Source organism: Drosophila hydei, unplaced genomic scaffold, assembly GCF_003285905.1.
Source record: "Drosophila hydei strain 15085-1641.00,03,60 unplaced genomic scaffold, DhydRS2 tig00008114-arrow-pilon, whole genome shotgun sequence".
In the NCBI taxonomy this organism is placed as follows: domain Eukaryota; kingdom Metazoa; phylum Arthropoda; class Insecta; order Diptera; family Drosophilidae; genus Drosophila; species Drosophila hydei.
The window spans coordinates 5,685,646-5,708,900 of record NW_022045827.1 but is presented as its reverse complement, the minus strand read 5'-3'; the positions used below and the strand labels follow the sequence as shown (position 1 = coordinate 5,708,900).

General features: G+C 39.6%; 4 protein-coding genes across 4 annotated transcripts; 3 read left to right on the top strand and 1 right to left on the bottom strand.

Annotated features, from left to right (window-relative positions):
- Positions 1-3,637: 3,637 nt before the first annotated feature.
- Positions 3,638-4,192, bottom strand: LOC111605518 (vitellogenin-A2). Its single transcript, XM_023324076.2, has one exon. The coding sequence runs from the start codon at positions 4,055-4,057 to the stop codon at positions 3,833-3,835; it is 225 nt and encodes a 74-aa protein (XP_023179844.1). The 5' UTR covers positions 4,058-4,192; the 3' UTR covers positions 3,638-3,832.
- Positions 4,193-7,962: 3,770 nt separating this feature from the next.
- On the top strand, positions 7,963-8,310 carry LOC111605537. Its single transcript, XM_023324100.2, has 2 exons — positions 7,963-8,122; positions 8,190-8,310. Exons 1-2 carry the CDS (start codon positions 8,079-8,081, stop codon positions 8,287-8,289), a joined length of 144 nt encoding a protein of 47 aa, XP_023179868.1. The 5' UTR covers positions 7,963-8,078; the 3' UTR covers positions 8,290-8,310.
- Positions 8,311-8,338: 28 nt separating this feature from the next.
- LOC111605536 lies at positions 8,339-8,654 on the top strand. Its single transcript, XM_023324099.2, has one exon. The coding sequence runs from the start codon at positions 8,352-8,354 to the stop codon at positions 8,613-8,615; it is 264 nt and encodes an 87-aa protein (XP_023179867.1). The 5' UTR covers positions 8,339-8,351; the 3' UTR covers positions 8,616-8,654.
- An 8,223-nt stretch (positions 8,655-16,877) lies between these two features.
- LOC111605585 lies at positions 16,878-23,226 on the top strand. The gene is made up of 10 exons (XM_023324188.2): positions 16,878-17,175; positions 17,244-17,563; positions 17,617-17,999; positions 18,057-18,255; positions 18,317-18,762; positions 18,856-19,140; positions 20,777-21,065; positions 21,643-22,016; positions 22,082-22,720; positions 22,778-23,226. Exons 2-10 carry the CDS (start codon positions 17,297-17,299, stop codon positions 23,049-23,051), a joined length of 3,156 nt encoding a protein of 1,051 aa, XP_023179956.2. The 5' UTR covers positions 16,878-17,175; positions 17,244-17,296; the 3' UTR covers positions 23,052-23,226.
- The last annotated feature ends 29 nt before the right edge of the window (positions 23,227-23,255 follow it).

Sequence of the window (23,255 nt, the reverse complement as noted above, 5' to 3'; positions counted from 1 at the left end):
GTATACTATGAGATACTGTCATAATATTTTAGAAAAAACATGTTTGTATTATTACAGTACCTAAAATTTAGCTGAATATTTTTTACATTCGGGCTACCAAAGCAAGATGAGATATGATATGATATATCAAATTCATATTCAGCAGTTAAAGAAAATATAATCTACACAAGAATATATATAATTTAACTTCATATTTATCTACATTATTCAGCTAGCTCAAATTGAATAACTTTTGTGCTATAGCTACTCTGTTGCAATTGCACCTTTTCGCAGCTCATGTGACAGGCATATAGATCACTCGGGGCGTATCCAATTGTCAATTCAAATATCACACAATTTGCAGCGGTTGGGTGTGGGGGCGAATCAATTTTGGATTATGTCTGTTTGATGTTTGGCAACTGCGTCACACCTTGCCAACAAAAACATTGCCAGAGATGCCATGTGACACGCACAACAAGAATAACTGGAACACGAACGAGCCGAACTCACTGAACACCTTTTGGCCCGTACATGATTATCGAGTACATTCATATTCACAATTCAAATACAATTTACGAACTGCTGGCGGAGACATCCGCGTCGAGAAATTGCCCTGCCAATTGTTTTGCAACAGGGCGCAACTCCCAAAATCAGAGACAAGGCCAGAGCCAGGGCGAGAGGAGCGAGGTGAGCGGGGTGCGAGCCGAGCCGCCTTGGCACATTCCCGCACAAAAACATCTGTCGCGGATGTCGGAAGTTGTATCTGACGGCACGCCCCACACTTCAGGCACGCGGCATAGTGAACAGAAATGAAAGTGGGCGGCTTGCAAATGGTGGGCATGGCCATGTCACTTTTTCACTGCAAGCTGCGATTTCGCTGAACAGAACAGAACCGAACAGAAGTTACGGAAATTATTCATAATAATTTTCCAGCACGTGGCATGTGACATGTTGTCGGAAGATGTTATCGCCCGCTCACAATAAGGGTTGTCTGTCAACGGAAGCCTGGCGGTAGATAATAGAGGTGGAGTAGGAGAAGGCGGAGTAGGAAGCCTGCACGTTGACAAGCCAGCATTTCGCCGAAACTAGCCGGACCGGAGTTCATTAGGCCTGAGGGCTCGAGCTATTTAAAAGGACAAAACAAAATGAGTTGATTATCTTTGTCGAAAATATAAAAAATACCCTTGTAGACATATGACTTGGTTGTGGCCATATTAGAGAGAGATCGTCATCCAATTGGAGATAGTTTTGCAAAGAGATATGAACTTATCTATTCCAAAAGCTATTGATGAGGAGAAACTGAAGTTGTATAGATCCAGCTAGATCTGAAAATATATAATATAATAAATATATATGTGAACCAGAATTTGTTATATACTCAATGGAATCTGAAAACTCCCCTTAGCCAAGTCATATGCATGCACAAATGGAATAGATTCGCGGGAAAAATCAAAACCTAAACGAGCTGTTTACAGGCTTCTTTATGATAATGACGTGATAATTGCTTGCCACTTGGATAGCATCAAGAGTCACGGGTGTCTGACGTCAAACTTCGCTTGTCTACCGGCCGTTTGTCCATGCGGCCGTCGTCATCCGGTTGTGGAATCCTTGCAAGTGACACATTCACATTTTATAGCACAAGTTCAAAGGACTCTCGGGACACACCTGCTGTGCGTTTTTAATTGCAATGTGACGAAGATGCCAAAACCGAAATATGCCGACAACCTGACAGGATTAAGAAGCGACCGCCCGGCGCTTGGAAACAAAGTAATTATAAGGCTGAAAGGAAAAAAATGCCAGATATATATAAACATTTATATATATATATAAATTGAAAATAAGTCGCTTCAATTAGACGCAGGACACATCAAGTGTCGCACGACATGACAGAGCCGGAAGCGAATGCCACAACATTTCACACAGAGGCAAAAAAAAAAAAATATATATATATAAAATAAAAATAAAACTTTCTGTGTATCGAAAAAGTTCTATTAGCGCCGTAAAGGAAATCGTTTCTAATAGCCAGCGCCACGTGTGCCCTGTGCAGCCGTGTGTCAAAAGGACGACCGCAGCTCACTCCCACCACGCAGGACTCTATCTGCCCGATGGCAAACAATACAATTGAAAAATTATCAAAAATTTCGCACTTCTAATCCAAGCGATGCGTAAATTCTGTCGACCATACCGCCGCAACGACTACCGGACCCCAGTGCCGAACCCTGTGGCAATGCCTGAGCGGCCAGAGATACACTTGATCCCACAGTCGAGCACGCGCCACCCCCTGTCGCGGCCCATGGGTTGGCCGCTGTTTGTCAAGACGGACAGACATCATCAATATTGCAGCACGGCCTTTTGGCCCGGGGTCTGTCAAATAAGCGTACCTAATGTGTATTAAGTGCACTTTGCCCAAGGTTCCGGCCAAGGGAGCGAGATGGGCTCTGCATAAGTTAGGCTAATCACGGTAATAGCCACAGCTCATGCAAATGTTTTACAGACAGTAATAGATGCGATATGCCATAAGTCAAGTGGCAAGGTCAATGGCTGTCGCACGACTTGATTTCTATGAAGCAAATTACTATAGAAAAGTTAAGTTGAGTTGAGGCTAGCAAGAGAGGGCAAGATATTAAAGTGCTTAAAGAGATTAACAAGAACTTAAACTGTGATTAAGTAATCAATATCAAGGCAGAGGACTCTAGTGGAAGGTAAGCAACTAGGAGATACCCAGAATACGTCCTTAAAATGGCTTTAATGAAAATATGGAAAGTTATCGATGACTTAAATCAAATTTGCAACTTATTATAAAGGCTTATGTCTCTGGATCTTATAGGCTTCTCGATTGCTACGTTTATATATTCAGATTGACGAAACGACAGGAGGCGGTAGAGACAGATCCCCTTCGATATTTCCTTTCTTTATATAAGTAAATATAAATATTACTTAAATAACTGTGTTACTTTCTTCATAATCAGTTGAGCAATATTGATGAATTGTTTACGTTAACCAACACTGCCATCAGTGTGACCAAATTATCAAATGCTTAAGCTGTACTTGTCAACAATTCAAGTATATCAGGCCAGTCGTATAGCTATATCTGTAAGTCTTTCTAGATATCTGTAGCTTATAGCTGTAATATGTCAATAAAAGTATATGATCATCGTATATAAAGTTAGACTGCGCACAACAATTAGTATATTATCACTCATATGATTCTATCTACATTACAGTTATACAATTAGTATATTATCAGTCATATGATTCTATCTACTTATATATTATTTATTTATACACATAAGATCTTCAGCATAGTTATCCAAAACATGCTCAGTGTGAAAGCCGAACGTGGCTCAGCTCTAACTAGCATTAAACTGTGAAACCTTTCAACTAACCTAAGACTGTAAACAACTTGTTTACTAATATATATAATTCAAGTGAATCAAAACTGGTTTTCATATATGCTTATTAGTTTCCCACTGCGAGATACTTTCGCTCAAACGTCACTCAATAAAAGTTAAGCTCATCGGAAGAGTTACTTAGCTTCGAGGTATTATTTAAGACAAACTAACTCAATTGGAATTTAATATCCAGTATTAAAGTCGTCATTACGCTTTGGGCTTCGACATAACCTCAACTTGTTTCAATTGCGACTTAAAACACGTTGTTTTGCCTTTTTGCGCATCTGTTTTTTCTTTAGTAAATTTTTGATTTTTTAGTTTTACAATTTCTAGTAACACACTTAACACTAAGTTACGATTTACCCATAGAACCCAGATATAACAATTGGTCTTAATCACGTTGCATTCTAGCTAATCAACTAGCCCAAAGAAGCCCCCACTCCGAGCCCCCTCTTGGGGGATTAGGAGAAGTGCATGCCATTGAACTGTTCGCGATTATCCTTGACCATATTATTGTATTTCCATTTCTCGTCGCTCGATGCCTTGCTGCTCCAGGCGCCGGAGCTGGAGCTGGAGCTGGAGCTGGAACTGGAACTGGATTGATGCTTCGGCTGGGATTTGCCCTGCTGTCCGGCATTGTCTTTGCTGGACGCCAGGCACTTGTCGGTGCGTTCTGTATAGACCATTTTGTTGGATTCACTTGAGCTGGTTCTCTTGCGGGATTCAATTTTTATCTTCCTGATTTCAATTTCCAATTACACTGAGCTGCGCAGTAGCCAAATTTTTCCGTTTTAGCTAGCAGTTGTAGAGAGTTCAAGGTTCACGGCACAGTCTGCAGCAGTGTCAACACTTTCAGTTCCTTATTGTTGGCCGAGTTGCCTGTACGGGATCCTTTGCTGCACGCTAGACTCTTGTCCAATCTGCAAAATGTCACACGCATAGCCTCGGTTAGCTAACTCGTTTCTCGCATGGCTTAACAACACTGGACTTACCCTAATTGCTTGTCTAGTTTAGTAACCGGTTTGCTAATTTTGGGCATTGACACAAAACTTTTGCAATTTGCACATTGATAAAGAAATGATAAATTTGTGATTTTGAATTTTTTCCTCTCAAGGATTTTTTGAACGGTTTGCCAAGCGCTTGGATCAGCTGCAGCGTTCGCCTCTGTTCGGAACTTTCTACTGAGCCTCTAACGATGCCTGCAACTGGTTTAAATAAGCGAATGCTACAAAATGCAGAGCCCGAGAGCTCAGCGTGGCGGTTCTAAGCAGCTGCAAGGCAACGTGTCGCATGAGCAATAAAGAAAGCCCCGCTAACCGCCCTCGCTAGAGACGCCCTCCCACCCGCCGGCTCCTCTACCTCGATGAGCGTTGGCCCTGTGTTTCAGTGACCAGACCTCAGACCTCTGGGGCCCCAGACTCAGACGCAGACAAAAACTCGTTCAACGTTGACGCTGCAGTTGCCGTCGTCGTCGGCAATGCAAATTAGAGTTGCCAACTAACTGGTTTGTCACATTTGCAAAACGCAACAAAAACGAGCCAGAAAGCAGCAATGGCTTCATGTGCTCGACTAACAGATGCCCTGTACAAATGTGTGAATTGGGGAATCCAGTTCATCTCTTAATCGAATAAATATCAAAAATTCAGAAGAGGCCCAGCTCGAGCTGAAGGTGAATAGATGAAACATTAACCAATAAGTGATAGGCCTAAGGATTCTTAATCCTTAATGGTTTCTTCTATATAAAGAATGCTGATGATAGCAAATAATCGAGTTTTCGATCTCTCGCAAATACCCTCTCGCACACTTACACTACAGGATATACAAAGAACAAAAATATACGTGCCCGCTACTCCACTGTCTGAACCTGCTGAGACTCACGTAGTACGAGTTACTGCGTCAACATTTGCCACCGGCCGGCTCTATGAGGAACTCGGCCTAGATGAGTTATCTTAACATTTTTTTTACTATTTTGTTGTTTTTCAACACTGTTGCATTTCCATTCAGCTGTCGTGTGGCCATCGCATGAATAATATGAATATGTATATATCGAATACTACGACTGTCTCTGAGTGTACACATATATATATACATATATGTAGAGTATGTATATATCGGTAGATTATGCATGAGCCTGACTGATGAAAAGTGCCCATTGCATTGCATCAGCCAATTCGGGCAAGAAATCAACATGAAAGCCAGTTAACAGCTTAATGTACATATTTCTATATAAATCGGTTGTTGTTCTTGTTGTTATATAGTAAATATATAGTTATCTAGAGGTAGATCGATCTGTGCTATAACTTGCTATAATAAATAATGCCATAAATTTCGAATACCTGATAAACATGAAGCTTACGAAGAGGTTTCTGAGATGAGCATTATTCAGAATATAAAATACGCATATTAAAAAATATTTATCAATCCTTTATCAAGTCAAAATCTAAAATTGTAAAGAAAAATCTATGCTCCGATCTATAAATATTTCATCTATAAAAACTTATGAGCATTTTCAAGGTATTTACATAGTATTTTCTATAAATAATATGAAGCTGCAGGAACTGATAGTTACTTCAAGTAACACGAGAGCTTTTTACTTTTAAACATATGCTATATTATATATACCCAAATTTTACTCAAATTATAAATTATCTATCTTAAGTTTCTTATGCTTAAAAATCGTATATCAAATTTGACCTTTCTTTATCCAGTTATATGATATAATGCTACGGCACGAGGAACTATGTTTTCAGCAAAAAGAATCTATTTATAGAAATTCCATTAAAACATCTTAAAAACAGGCCAAGCTGGTATGTATAAAATTATAATATATATTTAAAAAAAAAGTAAACTATATATAGTATATCTTATGCATTTTAGTTAGACTAAAATTCAGTTAGAACAAGACACGAATGAAACCTTTTCAGTGCTGCCTCTTAACATCTTCTTTAATTCTATATAAAATTCCTTACATACATCATTTATCATATTGAACCAATCCCTTGACTTACAATAATATTTTTAATTGCAATCGAGCTGCAATAATAATATTGTTTTAATAAAAGCTACGTGATTCTATATAGATTCAATAGAAATTATTAATTAAACAAATTGTATGTTACTGTTGTTTACAACCAACAATCGGCCATTGACTGCGACATAAAACAATATAAAAAACATTAACTGGCTATTGTACTTTGAACGTCTAGGGTCCTCGCAGCTTAAATGTCAATATTTGCACCTGGCTCTGGCCTTAAATTGGACTCGTTGCTAATGTGTGACTGACCGTTAAATGCCAAAATATATTTTTGCTATATGCATTATGCAAATGTAGCCAGACACATGGACAGATTCTTTGTTAAGGCTTAATTAATGTTTCAATTTGAAAACGTGCCCAGACATTGGCCCCCGCACAAAATATTCCATTGCGCTAAAGGTAGCAAAAGCGCAAATATTTTTGGTATATAAAGTGGAATCAAGCTTAAGATAAACATTTTGATTAAATTACTTTGAGGTGGAAGTTTATTGAAATAGGTAGCGTTAGGTGTGACTTGGGTAGATAAGTTCTCAAATGAAGTCTCATAAATTGACTTGTTTTAAAGTTAGCTTAAAAAATATGAAATTAGCTAAAGATAAATATACAGAAAAAAGAATAAACTCTCTTTAAATAGTGCTTGAATTAATGTTTAACTTAAGCTAAATTATCAAATTTTAAGCTTTCTTTATAATGACTTTGTGGAAATATTTGTAACAACTAAAAGAAGGCGAAGGGATGGCGAGTTGAGTCAATCTAGCCATATCCGTCTGCCCATCCTCGAAAGCCACAACAACTAGAGACTTAAAAATTTTAAATTAATTTTTGTTTTTGAATATATCGTATTTTAGATAATTTCACCCTCTTCCACAAGCTTAAAAAATGTATTAAATAGTAAAGAATATACACAAATAAATGTTATTTAACTCGCAAAACATTTGATCAGCACAAAAAATTTTATTTGAAAATCAAATTAAAAAATAAAACAAAAAATATCGAAATAAAAAACTTAATTTAAAGCCATGAAAGTATTATAAATTAAGCTTCCAACGAAATTAATAAAGTTAAGCATCAGAAACACTCAGTTTGATTTCATATCAGAACCAATTCTTTAGACTCAAATCCTAATAAACTCAGAGATCAACTAAGCTATGGAGGAAAGCAAGCTGCAGAGACTTTAGCTAGGGAATGCCGCTTCCTTTTAACTGTCTAAATATTCAACTAGTTATTTAGAATCTTGATATCAGCTCCAACTTTCATTCCCTTGGGGAAACACCTTAAGATGTTTGTGTTTACGCAAAAGTTGAGCTCGAAAAATGACGTAGTTTGCGATATTTTGGCTGGTTTTGGGACAGCATTGACGCGTCTATAACGATTTAGTTAACGTTTTTTGGCTGTTTTCATAACAATCAAAGATTTGCATATGCGTCTGGCCGTAACGTGTTTGTCGCGGCCAGCGCGACAACTTGGCTAACACGCACCGGCCACATGATGCGGCTGATGATCTCGCCAACTAGATCAGCGCCTCGCTTCGAGGTATAAAAGCAGCGTGCCGAGACCGCTTTCAAAACACAAAACCAACAGCAAGCAACGTGGCCTAAACTATCAACCAAAAAAATATCTTCTTTCTGAAAACTTAAAAACTTTTTTCTCAACGGGTCAAATCAAATGTGTCAATGAGGACACCGGACACCAAAGCGAAGCTTTTAAATAATTTAAGGTGAGTGTGAGAAAGGAAAATCAAAGTATCTGTACTTTTTACTAAGAGAACTCTTGCAATCTTGCAGCCTCTCCAAGCATCTATCTTCTAAAAAGGGTTCTCGGACCAGCAACTGCGGCAATCGCCTGGAATTCTTCGTGCTCACACATCTAACCAACGTGCCCTGACTTACTCAAGTCGCATCTGTACGCTTTACAACTGAAATTGAACTTTTGAATACACTATCACCATGGTCCATCAGACTCGCACCGCCAGCAAGGCCGTCCCAGCCAAACACCTGAGTCCCATGCGCAACACGCAGGACATGCAGCTCGGCAAATATGGCATCTCGAGCAGTCCGGCTGACAGCTTCCTGCACAGCAACAGGCTCAGCGTGCACAGCAGCAGCAGCAGCAGTAGCAGCAGCAGCAGTCCCCAAACTGCAGCTGCCTATAAATACAACAATATGGTCAACAATAATCGGGAGCAGTTCAATGCCCTGCACTTCTGCTAAGCCGCATTACGATTAAATTGAGATGACGTCTGAAATAAATATATAATATTTCAAAATTAATTGTGAACGCCTGTTTAAACTCATAAATCGCAGTCACGTGTCGCAGTTAAAAAAAAATTTATATATATATATATATGTATATATATATTTATACATTTTCTTTTTTTGGATTTTCCTCTCTGGCAAATTAAATTATTAGCATGAATTTCAGTGCCCCGCCCACGCGCACAGTCGACGGCTGAAAAACATTTTTCATTGTTTGCGGCTGTCTGCGCCCACTTTATCATCGCATGCAAATCACACACACACACACATGTGTGTACGTGTATGCGGGTGTGAGTGTGTGCGCGCGTGGTGTTTGCCACATTTTGCACATTTGAAATTCGGTTTTTTTCCAACACACATTTGCCATATTTCTACATTAGTGCAAAATCAAAATGCTGGCTCGGATTTGCATAAATTTTGATTAGCTTCGAAGCCGAAATTTCACTTGGCTTCACGCTAAGCTGGCTAAGGCCAAAAGAAGACCTGACTGGGTGCTCCCAAAACATGACAATAGACATGATTTTACAGCTCCTTTCTAGTCAGCTGTTATCGATAAGAGACAACATTTGATCGATAAATAAACATATTTGACACACTTGCGACTTAGTCACAGTTAAAAATATGTTAAATATATTTAGATTCCAGTTTGCTGGGACCATTGAGTTTGTTTAAGCTGGTTTTATGCCACCAACTAGTTATTCTATTGATTGTATGTAGTTAACACAACAATATATACCGATTTTCTACTACCAGAAGTGAATTAATATGCTTCAAATGAAGTATAGAAATATTAAAGTGGTATGATTGATAGATTCAGACAGCCTAAAATAAAGAATGTATAAGGTAAATATTGAAACATTATTGTTCTTATTGAAATTCAGTTCATAACCAAAATTATGTACATATATGTAACAAAGCTCAACATTTTATATTTTAGGGAAGTAGACTCATTGTCCACCTTCTATAATATAATCTAGCTCAAGGCATCTTCAAGAATTTTCTTAAATAACGAAAAATTTGAAATATTTGAAACAAAATTGATCGCACGTGTTGATCAGATGTTGATAAGAGACTTCATATATATATAGACAAACAGACAATCGGACGAGCAGACAGAAATTCGGACGAATGGCAGAATTGGATGAACAGACAGGTGGAGGGATGGAGCAGGCTCGGCTCTACTGTAGATCCCAATACTTTAGAGAGTTGACCATGCGCACTTATGCCAATACTAAAGCTTTTAAATATCTTCTAACTTCACGCATTAAAATCTAGCATCTTCGAGAATAGCCTTAAAAAGTTTCTCTAAAAAAGATGCTTATACAATCAGCCACTTCTTAATACGAATAGATACCTCAGTATAAACATCAATTGCATATATAAATATATAAATCAATAAATAGTAAACAAATTATAAATTCATTACTCATATCAACTAAGGAAAGTTACTTCCTAATACTGAATAGTTTTGCTACAAATCTTTTATAAAAAAATCTTTCAGCCATTCTAGGTTTTGTATACATTATTAATTTGCGAGTTACTCATCAGGGATATAAAAGAAAATAGTTCCTCTAATATTTAATGGAAGAATTTTCGATATTATGCAAATATCAGAGCACGAGTCAGGTATGCAAATGAATAGAGGAAGATAGATAACTAAAACTGGTTTCATGAATAAAGATAAAAGTTTGCCTAGCGACAAGCCAGTGTAATTATCAATAAATAGAATATGGATTAGGTTAACTGGAAGTGGCTTGGCGCTACAATGTTGCCGCATCTCCATATCAGTTACTCACGGTTTTTCCCACAGCCAACCAAGTGGCTAATCAGCGTATCAGTGCAAAATTGAAATGGAAACAACCCTCTCCGATATTATGGGATGGTAGCTGCTGCTGCTGCTGCTCCTACAATACAATTTTCGTAAGACTGCAAACCATTAAAAGACAATCTGTTACATCGAAATGTGCACAAATCATATCCAGCCACAGGATTTTATGCCCGAAAAACGTTTTTATTATTCCAGTAAATTAAACGCTCAGCTCAAGTGAAGACTGCGTTCTTATAGAGAGCAGCAGACCGACCCCCCACCACCCAGGCACTCCAACAGTTTGCCGTATTGCTCAATTGCGAGACAGAGTCCGGGCGTTCTGCGATGCGTCAGGCAGTCATTAAATTATCACACATTTAACATCAAAAACAATTCACAACTCACAAGTAGCGCCCTGCACCCTCACAGAACACTGGCGACCCTCTTGGCCCAGCTATTGCCCTGCTCTACCCTCGCCTCGTCTGCTGGCTATTGCCCGGGACTTGACTTTAACCCCCGCAACGTAATGGGCCAGGCTGTCGTTGTTGTTGTTACCCTGCCGCATTACAAGCTGAAAACATGGTTATTACATCAGGATTGCGTTGGTTGGAGTTGCCCGCTGATGGAGATGTCGGCGAGTCGCGGGTGGTGCGGCCCCGCACATGTGGGCGTTGCAAAACGGCCTGGATGGATGAATGCTGTCTTCGGATGATTATGACAGCATGACGACGACGATGCTTTCAGCGTAAACTCCCATTTAGTGATGCGTGCGTGAGTCGGAAAAGAAAACGTTGGGATTTTATAGCACCATTTTCAACTTAATATTATATATAAGGAAATTATTATTATTATATATATTATTATATATATTTTTTATTTTATTATTATATATATTTTAGTTAATAGAGAAGCCTAGTCTGAAACAGAAAACTTATATATGTTTATCATATACCAGATATAGATTATAGTAGCTTATACTCCTGCTCTATTGTTTGCGGCTTCAGTCTAAAAGTGAAAAGTCTCTAAAGAAGCAACTATCTTTATCTATTATCTTGGCATATTTTCATTACTTCTTTAGAGAACGTCTGCTCGTCTGGGCCAAGTCCACTAGCCGATAGATTCTGCTCTCCAGAAAGCGAAGTCCTAGGTCCAAGCTGTAAGTCCATCTTGATCAGATAAGACTAAGTCAGAGTTTCTAGAGATCTAAGACTTTAAGAACAAAAACTTTACACACTTATATACATACAAATAGCTAAGCTTATTCAATTATTCTCTCGTGTCACGCGCTCATCGCTAGGCTGGCAGCCTTAGCTACTCTAAGTTCAATTTAGTTTTGGCTTTTTGCATGGCTGCTGTGCAATATGCTGGCCATTAGATGTCAGCCCGGCCTGGTTGGGGGTAACTGATACGATGACTGGCCAAGAATCAACGATAAATCATAAACGAAACATCAATTCCAGCACTTGACCCGAGCCCGAGCCCGAGCCCGAGCCAGAATCCGAATTGTGGAGCCGTTGCAGTAGATTGGCGAGATTTTAAAGAGGCGTCGCCTCGCTGTCCCTTCCCTCTCTGTGTCTCTTGCGTGCTGCGAGTCAACTTTTCTGGTCACGTGCCGTCAGCTCGGGTTCGCAAATTAATTAATTGCCAAATAAAAAAAATAGAGAGTTTGAAAGATTGATTAAGCCGTGACGCAGAGACAGCCGGCGATAACCCTTCTACTGTCAACTTATCTATCACGCCAACAACGTGAAAGGATCTGTCGCAGCGTATGCAACATAACAATGCCCACCTAGCCGTGCCCAATTCCAAATTCGAAATCCTCGTCTGGCATTTTCACTATTTGCTGCGACGGGACATGATTTATCGACATTCTGGCGGAAATCGCTGCGCCAAAAACCAAACGAAACGTAACGCGGCCCAAAAACTTGGCCCAGGCTCAACTTTTCCCCAATCTCCAGCAGAGTGCTCCAAGGAACGGAAACGCAATCGGCGCACTGCCAAAAATAAATTGATTACTGTCACGGAAATAGCTACAACACACACACACACAGACACACATTCAATGTTGTTTGTTAATCGATTTAGCCGAGGGATAGCACACCTTTGGCCATAAGACTACGAATGTCTCAAAGGCGGCAGCAGCTTACGTGTAAATCAAGGCAGCATATGGCCAGCGGCTGGGGTCGTCACGTTTATAGATCACGTGACGTGGCCATAAATAGTTGGCGCCTGTCAATTAAAGACACCTGCATCAGGTAAGTGCTAGCTGGCCGGGATAGTGGTTTCCTTACACTGCAGACACGGGCAAGGCCATTGGCCAAATACTCTAACAAATCCTTGAACTTGGCAAGACAAAACAACAAATTTAAGTTTGATGATATTAAAATAAAAAAGAATATTTCTCAACTTATTATATTTAAGAATATTTATATTTACATTTCAGCTTGCTTTAAGCCCGATTATTAGCTCAATTTGCAGGACGAAATTCTTATACCTATAAAGGTCACAGCTGCGCAAAAAAGTCAATGCTACCAATAAGGCTCAACTACTAGTAGTAATGCCCATTACTTGCCCAACATAGACAATCTATCTATTTCACGCAAAACTTTTAAACTATCTCTGCGAACTATTAGCCTACCTGTCTGCAGGCTGCACAGGTAACCCTTGAGCCGCGGCGCAACACCTTACGACAAAGCGATTGAGTGGCGGTAACAAATGTATTAGAAACTTTCTCTGTATAATTTCCGCATTTTCAGGACATCGAACCGATAGCATTCACTTCAAATTGCACTTCCGTGCGAAAAATTGTTTATCGAAAACTTTCGTTTCGAGTCGAGTCCCCGCCTATCGCATGCAGCAACTCAGCAAGCTCAGCCAGCTCCCAGTCCCAGAGTCGTATCAATGGCAAATGTTTTTGCACAATAGAACGACGTTCCCGGGAGGCGTCTCTCCCTCCCGAAAAACCCACCCCACTCCATCCCACCTCCCCACTCTCCATCAAAATCCATCGATAAAGTTTGCACCTATTGTCATTTTATTGATTTGTTATAAATTTCACACACTCACACACACACGTGTGCTTATCTTTTCATGCACTTCTATTAAATGTAAATGGCTGGAAAATGTTCAAGGTGCCCCGCCCACTTTTCACAAGCCAAACACGCGCTAACTGTAACCCTTTTAGCTTATCTGCGACTTTTCAATGCGATTTCTATCATTTAAAATTCCATTTTATTGCCGTTTATCAGCAAATAGAAAGCTCAAGGAAAATGGAAAATGTATAATAGAAAATGAGTAAAAGAAAGTGTGAGCGAGTGCACATAATCAGAGTTCAAATGCCAAAGGCGTTAAAATAAATTGATACGAACGGGTGAGTTTTTTTTCAAACGTGTATCAATAAAATGTGAGTGGAAAGGGTTTAGATATATATAAAAAAAAAAAAATATATATATATATATATATATATATATGTACATAACAAAGGGATGTTAAAAAGTGGATCAGTATATTTTTCGACTTCATTAATTAGTATCTTAAATCTGTATATGTATATACCTAAATTTATGTTTAAGAGTTTTTCCGCATATTCTCCATAATGCTTGCAGAAGAAACGGTTTATGAACCGAACCAAAAGCCACTTACTTGGCATGAACCATAAATGTAACCATCAACATTGTCCCTTGAAATTAATGATTTATTTGCCTGCAACAAACTTGATCAAGAATAAAATCAAGCTAAACTTAAAGCTAAGATTTTAGGCCAGATTTGGTTAGCAGCTTAGCCAGCTATTGATTTTCCTGAAAATCGCCTTCATTGAGCAGCAACAGCTGTTGATATGTTTGCTGGGCGCCTAATTTTCCAACAACTTCTGCCACACTTGATTTGATAATGTGTCGTAAATTTGACTGCACTTGGCATTTCACTTTTCGCTTGTGAAAATTTTCACAATTAAGGCGCATTTAATGACGTGTCGCTAATATAAACACAACACTTCCTGCCAGACGTCGCGTCAGCCCAGCGAGAAGTTCGCACCCCGCCCATGGCCAACCAGGCGTCTCCCCCCTGGCTGTCAACCAACAACATCCACACAGTATCGCAGCTGTTGACAGCGTCCAGTTACCAAAAATCTCTGCCTCAAGTTGTGCGCTAATTGAGCGGAACGTGAAAATTTTTCCTAATTAAATGATTTCCTCAATTATTCCGACGTGGCCTTTCACCCCCGCTCGCCAATAAGCGAGTGAAAATTCCAGCATTTCCCAAATGATATTTTATGCGATGCTGCAACATTTTGAAATTAGTATCTCAAAAGTTACGGTTATTGCGCTCACTCGGCAGAATTATCAAGTGGAGTGAATTTTAATAAGCCTCAGCCCGGGCCCAAACTTTTGTCAAATCTCATAAAAATCTACAAAGTTTAGGCTGCGTGTGGAGCGTTCCCAATCAGACGGCCGCCCAAAAGTATGCTACAAAAAATGTGCGTTTGACAGCGAATGAAAATTAAAAATATTTTATTTATGGCATTTCTTAAGGCGCTACACAAGAAATTATCTCAGCGGGCCTTTCAAAATGGGGAGAACATGAATATGTCATAATAAAATTTTGATAAAATATATATAAAAAATTAATTTAATCATATTAATATGAAATTAAATAATATCAAATATTAAATATATTAATTACATTTAGTCATTTATTCGAAACAGTTCACATAAATAAAAGGAATTTTAAACCCGGAAAAAAGCGATTTTACAATGGAATTCTCAAATTTCATTCTTTAATGTCGATAAGCGAAATTACTACAATTTTTTAATTTTTAAGAAATTCATACAAATTATTGCTATGATTTAAAAAAATGTTCTGCTAAATAAATATATATTAAAATATATAAAATAAAAATCAAATTCTTAATGTTCTTACAAAAAATACAATTGGTTCAACATAGCAAGTATCTACTGTATTACAAAGGAAAGCTTAATTATTTATGCATTAACAATTAACGTTTGCTATGTAAACAATAAAAACTCGCCCTAACGAAAACAAACAAAGCTGAAATGAAATTAAATCATATTTATTTATTTAATAAAAAAAAAAACAGTTTGCAAAGCTACATTTAAATATTATAAATAAAAAATATATTTTGCTGCAATTGTTTAAATTTAATTAACTATTTAACTGGAGAATCTTTAATAGCTTGCAATTTACCTGATTTCCCAGGTAATTTGCATTTGCTTCATACGCTTTCATACCACACATGTAGTTGAGCGTAACCGAACTTGTTGTTGTTGCAACACGCTCACGACTCAGGGCCTGGCAGGGTCCGAGTGGTCTAAGAGATCTGAGTCTACGACTGCGATCTGTGCTTGTGGCTGAGTCTCTGTTTATTTCAGCATTGAGTCAAGTTTTCCGTTTTTACCGATTCGCATTGAATTTGCAATTTCAGTTTGGCTGGCAACGCGACTGTGACGAGTTCGTTTCATTTTCTATTTCAATCACAGTTGTCAGGTGCACAGAAAATCTTTTTTAAAATATAACATTAATATGTATTTAATTATGTATAACTTGTGCACTACATAAGTTAGAAATATGTAACGTTTGAAACGAGAACAATAAAGAAATTTAACATAAGAGAATTCAAATTTTTCTGATCAAGTGAAAAGATAGAACAAGTGATCTATTGAAATATATACCAAGTAAAATACATACATATATATATAGATATATATATATATCTTATAATATATACATAAATAAATATTTATGGATTTGGAACTTATAAGATAATATTTAGAAACAAATTGTTATCTTAATTTAAACTAAAAAATTTGTTCCTATATTTCCTCTGAAAGAACCATTGGCTATTTTTAAATGCAATTACAGCTAAATAATAATATTTTCTTTAAAATATCTTATATACGCCTCAACAGTTCATTAAGCAAATTTAATTACAAGCGGCTATCATTAACAATTGTTACATAAGATTAAACTAACAAAATATGGGGGAAAACCTTAAGGGCTGTCTAAAGTGCACAGCTTGTGTGTGTGTATAGGTGTGTGTAGATATAAATATATAGATTTAGTTTTTCTATCAACAAACTGAAGTAAACATTGATAGAACAGCGAACACACAAGGGAGTAGGTCGAGCTAAATTGAATAGGGGCAAAGTTTAAGAAGTAATTGAGTAATTGTAATTGCAATTATTTTCTTGCTAAACAATTTAATTTGATAAACTTCTAAGAGTCAAATAAAGTCTAACATCTAGAAAAATGCAAAAATATTAATATTTTATTTCAACAAAATTCGCTGAAGGCTCTACAGTAACGCCTACGCCCATGATTGTTAGATTATTTAACTGACACAAAAGTTGCTGCCAGTTCGGCATTTAACAATTTGTTGTTAGTGATTAGTTTATTTTTGCGGCTAAAGCAGTTAAGACTGAAAAATTGTTAAATAAATATCTTACATCTATTATTAAAATAAATCGAAGCTCTAAATTACAAAGCACAAAGTTCTTTCAAGTGTCAAGCGATATATTAACACAGTCGACTAACTACATGACTACTGCAAGACAATGCACTTTGCAACCTTTATTTGACATTTAAGAACTCGTTAGATAAACGGCTTTAATTCAGACTTGATCGTTCCGCAATCGAGAGAAAAAAAACAAAGCATAATTGCAACCGCAACCACAACAAAGCAGCTAACAATAGGTAGGAAAACTTAAATGCCGGTCACGATCTAAACATAAAGATTACAGTTTGCAAATTTGAATTTGCAGATACAAAAGTATCTGAACCTTGAAGTTAAGTAAACGTTCTGTGCGGCTGCAACATGTTGCGGTTGAAGTTGATGCCGCGGCTGCTGCTACTGCTGAGCCTGGCCTGGCCATCAGCTGTTGAGTCGGCCCAGATACTTGGATTGTTCGGACATCCCGGCAAGAGCCACTTTGATTTCTTTCGTCCCCTGTTTGTGGCGCTGGCCGAACGCGGTCACAATGTCAGCATGTACAGCTATTTTCCCCTAAAGGAACCGTTGGCCAATTACACGGATTACGTCTTCGAGGGCATGCCGCTGCTCACGGATTTCGTGGATCTGAAGGTAAATGTGCTCCAAGTATCACTGCCCGGAAATTCATCTCTTTCTTCTGGCAGAACATTGAACAACAATCAGATCCATTGGGCATACCCATCAAAATGGGCAACTTCTTCATGCTGCACGACTGGAGCTTGCGCTCCTGCCAGGTGGCATTGCACTCGCCACTGATTGCACAGCTGCTGAACTCGTCGCAGCGCTACGATGTCATCATCTTGGAGCAGTTCGCCAACGACTGTCTCTCTGCAGTTGCCCATCTGCTGGACGCGCCCGTCATTGCCTTGAGCAGCTGTGCTATCATGTCGTGGCACTATGAACGAATGGGCACACCCTACATCAACTCAGTCACGCCCATGAACTTTCTGCCCTACACCGATAAGATGGGATTTGTGGCGCGTCTCAATAACTTTCTTCACTTTCATATTGCCAACACGCTGCATAAGTACGCATAAATATATATATTCTATATATATTTTGATTCTATTTTGTCTGTTTTAAGATATATAACTGAACCTGCCACAGATGCTTTGATCAGAGAACGCTTCGGCTCAGCTCTGCCGCCCATCAATGAGATTGTGAAGAACACGAGTCTTATGCTCATCAATCAGCATTATTCTCTATCCGGCTCAAACGCCTATACCGCAAATGTTGTGGAGGTTGGCGGTCTGCATGTGGGTCCAGCCAAGCCCCTGCCCAAGGTAGCTCATGCGCGCATGCCAATGGGTTAAAAAATGGTTATAATATTTTCAATTTCCTTAGCACCTGCAAAGCCTCTTCGATGAGTCCAACTTGGGCGTCATCTACATCAGCTGGGGTTCGATGGTCGATCCCAGTACTTTATCTGCTCTCAAGCTTCAGGCACTCTTCGACACCATCTCCAATTTCTCTGGCTATACATTCGTGATGCGCTGGATAAACAAAGCCATGCCTGAGAATAAGCCCAAAAACCTGTACACCTTCGACTGGCTGCCTCAGCGTGATCTGCTCTGTCATCCGAAAGTCAAAGCCTTCGTCTCACATAGCGGCCTACTGGGAACTTCGGAGTCCATCTACTGTGGCGTTCCAATGCTCGTAACGCCGTTTTATGGGGATCAGTTCCTGAATGCTGCTGCCGTTGTTCAGCGTCGTTTCGGAGTTATTGTAGAATTTAGACACTTCGATGAGCCACATCTTAGCCAGGCGCTGAGAACTATACTGGATGAGGGGTAAGTGGAACTATATATATAGATACTTATATAATAAAATGTTATCAATTTCTTTGATCTCTAGAGATAGTTACTTACTATAATTCCTTACAGCTTTGCAGCGCAGATGAAACGCTTGACAATTGCCTTTCGCGAGCGACCCCAAGACCCACTTAAACTGGCGGTTTGGTGGACGGAGCATGTGATCACCACAAATGGAGCTCCACTTGTTCAGACCGCTGGCAATAATATCAGTTGGTTTGTCTATAACTCCATCGATATCTACATCTGCTGCTTGATTGTCATATTACTCGGTCTCGGTGCAGTCTGGATCATGTTTAAGCTTTTGAAATGGCTTTGTGGCGGGGGAGCTGTTGCCAAGAAACGCAAAACTAAAAAACAATAAATAATCAATTTCTCACCCGTGAAAACGGAACCTAACAAAATCTTATCAATTTCAATATAATTTCATGCGACGTTTGCTGACTAATGCACGAAGGCAACATCTGAGCTTCGTGTTCGTAGAGTCTAGAACTTCGGCCTAACCGTATAAGATTATATATTTCATTTTTACTTTGCTCTTTGATAATGAAATTATAGACAATTAGAGGTCCGTAATCTTTTAAATATAATCTTCATTAAAGTAGGAACTGAGCTGATAGCATTGGAAAATTACTACAAGCAGTTGATCTCATTTCATATTGTTTACATTGAAACAATTAGTGTGAATAAGTGTTTGTATGTTAGAATACATCAATAGTCATAATGAAATAGGGTTTTTACTTGGGATTCTGCCTATTTTATTTTTCCCCAGACACCCATATACATACATATATATATACTGAATATTTCTTATCATTCCTATTTTTGTTGACATCACGAGAATGTCACCCCTGAACACATGTTTAAAATTACACACATACAACCAAATATGTGTGAAACATATATACAGCTGAATAAAGTAGGGCAAGCTTTATATATCGCTGACAATAAAACGTGCTACTAGACATTATTCAATCAAACTGATAACGTTTTGCAACAGCTCTCATGTGTTGACTCCGAAACAAGATAATAACCGATAAGAGCGACGATCAAATGCGTTTTCTAATGTATGCAGCGCAACCGGTTGCTCAGGTTGAAGCCCCTAAATATATAGAGCTTTCAAATGTGAGTGCATTGACATCTGCAGAAATTCGTTTAGGAAGCAAATGAGAAAACCATTGCAATCGGACACAACTGACTGTACAATACACTATACTCAAGTTCAATTGCCAGGCGACGTAATCAGTGAAGAGGCACTGGACAAAATCAATATACTCTTGATTATCTTCGGTATTTAGTAAAAGAACCGCATGCATGTGCGTGCGTATGTGTATTTGCTGACTGTGCAAGTTTTGCGAGAGCAGTTCAAATTGAAGCAGAGCAAACTGTGAGAGAGATCACTAATACATGCAAAAACATACGCTCACTTTCGGTTAACGAAGCGGCGATGCAGTCAGCGGCATTTTGGCAACTTCGTTGAGAGAGAGTGTAATAAATGCGTAAGTGTAGAAAACGGACAAGCGCCCTTGATCACAAATACGCGCTCAATTTTCGAAATTCAGTGGCAGCGCAGTCAACGGCTTTTTGGTTACACTATGACTGTGAATATATGGATTTTGTCAGTCGCATGTCGATTGCGAAGCGCACAAGTGCTACGTGGTGTCTTCGTCATTTCTACAGCTTTGCATTTAATAAAGCTCCGCATTTGATTGATTTTTATTACTGCTGCTTAATTCACAAACGCAATTAGCGCGTTTCGTCACAGATTTGGTAAGTTGTAAGTTAATAGCTATTTGGGTGCTTTCCATGCAATTTCACACTGCACTTATTTACATAATTTTGAGGCATGCGCAGTGCGAATTGCATCGAAGGTTAAGAATGTGCAACAATTAAGTGCAACAAGTGTTATTTTTCGCTTTGTTATTTTTCGCTTTTTGATTAGTTCATTCGTTCGTTTGTATTCTAATTTTAAATTTGTCACGCATGCCAACAGAAACAAAATGACGCAGTTGCGTTCGTTGCTGGCAGCGCTGCTGCCGCTGCTGCTATTGCTGCAGGAGCACGTCTCAGTGGATGCCGGTCGGCCGCTGAAAATTCTGGGCTTGTTCCCCCACCCCGGCGTCAGTCACTTCCACTTCTTTCAGCCCATCATGCAGGCCCTGGCCGAGGCCGGACATGAAGTCAACGTCGTTAGCCATTTTCCGGCTAAAAATCCAACTGTACGCTACAAGGATTTTCCGCTAACAGGCACAGAGAAGCTGACAAATAGCGTTGACTTGAAGGTAAGCCAGTTAATTTTGATTTTTTTATTCCAAGCACAACTATATAGTAAGGTGCGTCGCCGGCATGCCCCTAACATGGCTCAAGGATTGCCGCTAGCTACGTTCAAAAACAATTGTTTTAGACGCTGAGATTTGCTTTCACAATTTTATATACCCTATACGGAATGAAATTAGGCTAATGGTTGTATTAGATCGTATGTAACATTTGCCCTCTCGAATGCATTCGTTCTTGATCTGTGAGCTCCATCTGTTTACAGCTTCTCGCATAGCAAGCACTGAAAGTTTCAGACACAATCATTTTGGTATTATTTATATTATATAGATATATTTTAAAATTATATGTATACAGGGTATCTACCAACCGCTTACAGAGCATTTTTATAATTTCTTTTCTGCTATCTTCATTCGCCAATCCATCATCAGAAACCAGAAATCTTAACTTCAGTTGAAGTGCTTTAGTCTCTCTTTCTACTTCTCTCTCTCGCTCTCTTTCTACCTCTCTCGCTCTCTCTCCCTCTCTTTCTCTTTCTCTTTCACTCCCTCTCTCTCATACTATTTCTCACTTCATCTCTTTCAGTTCTTCGATAAGCGCCCTTTCTACAACCATTTCATTGAGTTCTTTATGCTCCACGAATGGGGCAAGGAGGCTTGCAACTTAACCTTACGTTCGGAGGCTTTGCAGTCGGTACTTAAGCGCAGGGCTGGCTACTATGACGTTATTATTCTGGAACAATTCAATACGGATTGCATGATGGGCGTGGCACACCAACTGCAGGCACCAGTTGTCGCCCTAAGCTCCTGCTCGCTGATGCCGTGGCATTTCGAGCGCATGGGCGCTCCGATAATCCCATCGCATATACCGGTCTTATTCCTGGGTCAATCGCAGGATATGAACTTTGGCGCGCGTTTGGCCAACTGGTTTAGCTTTCATGCGCTCAACTGGATGTACAAGTAGGTGGCCCAATAGGCAACTGTTTGCAGTGAATCTCATTCATTTCGTTTCTTTACACATTTAGGCTCATATCCGTCCCCGCAGCTGATGCGTTGGTGCAGTACAAGTTTGGACACACGACACCCTCGGTGGGTGAGCTGGTGAAGAACACCTCGGTTATGTTTGTGAACACACACTATTCGCTGAGCGGGCCGAAGCCGCTGCCGCCCAACATCATCGAGCTGGGCGGCGTGCACATCCAAAAGGCAAATCCGTTGAACGCCGATCTGCAGCGTCTGCTGGACAATGCTGAGCATGGGGTGATACTCATCAGTTGGGGCTCCATGATACGCGCCAATTCGTTGTCGCCGGAGAAGCGAGATGGCATTGTGCGCGCCGTGACCCGTCTCAAGCAGCAGGTCATCTGGAAGTGGGAGAACGAGACGCTCGACAACAAGCCGCCCAATCTGCACATCATGAATTGGCTGCCACAGCGGGACATACTCTGTCATCCCAATGTGAAGGTCTTCATGACGCATGCCGGCCTCATGGGCAGCTCCGAGGCGGCCTACTGTGGTGTGCCCGTTGTGGCAACGCCCATGTACGGAGATCAGTTCCTGAATGCGGCTGCCCTGGTGCAGCGCGACATGGGCGTGCTGCTGCACTACGAGGATATTGGCGAAAATACGGTTATGCGAGCTTTGAAGCGGGCCCTGGATAAGAAGTGAGTAGAAGCTCCTATTGTCTTACTATTATTTATATATTATTTCATTGCTTACAGACACGTGGATGCTGCCAAGCTGGTTTCCCACTCGTTCAGATATAGACCGCAACAGGCACTGCAGCAGGCCATCTGGTGGGTGGAGCATGTGGCTCACACTGGGGGTAATCCTCTGTTGAAATCCAGCGCTGTGGAGTTGTCCCGCTTTGTCTACTACTCGCTGGACTGTTATATTGTCTTAGGCCTTATTCTGGCCATTGTAGTTGGCAGTTGGATTGCACTCATACGCCGCTGCTGCGGCCAGCAACCCAACAGAAAGAACAAAAGGGATTAAATCGATTGATCCTTGGCTAAGTCTATGTGATATTTTGTATGTGAATGTCTGTTGTGGTCCTATTACACCTAGTTTAGTAATTCCTGCTTCCAACTATTAAGCGTCTTGTTTGGAAATTTTGTAGTCGATGTATCTTAACGAATATGGAAAAGATACGAAATGTTAATTAAGTCAACTTAAAGCTAAATTATAAACCATTCTATG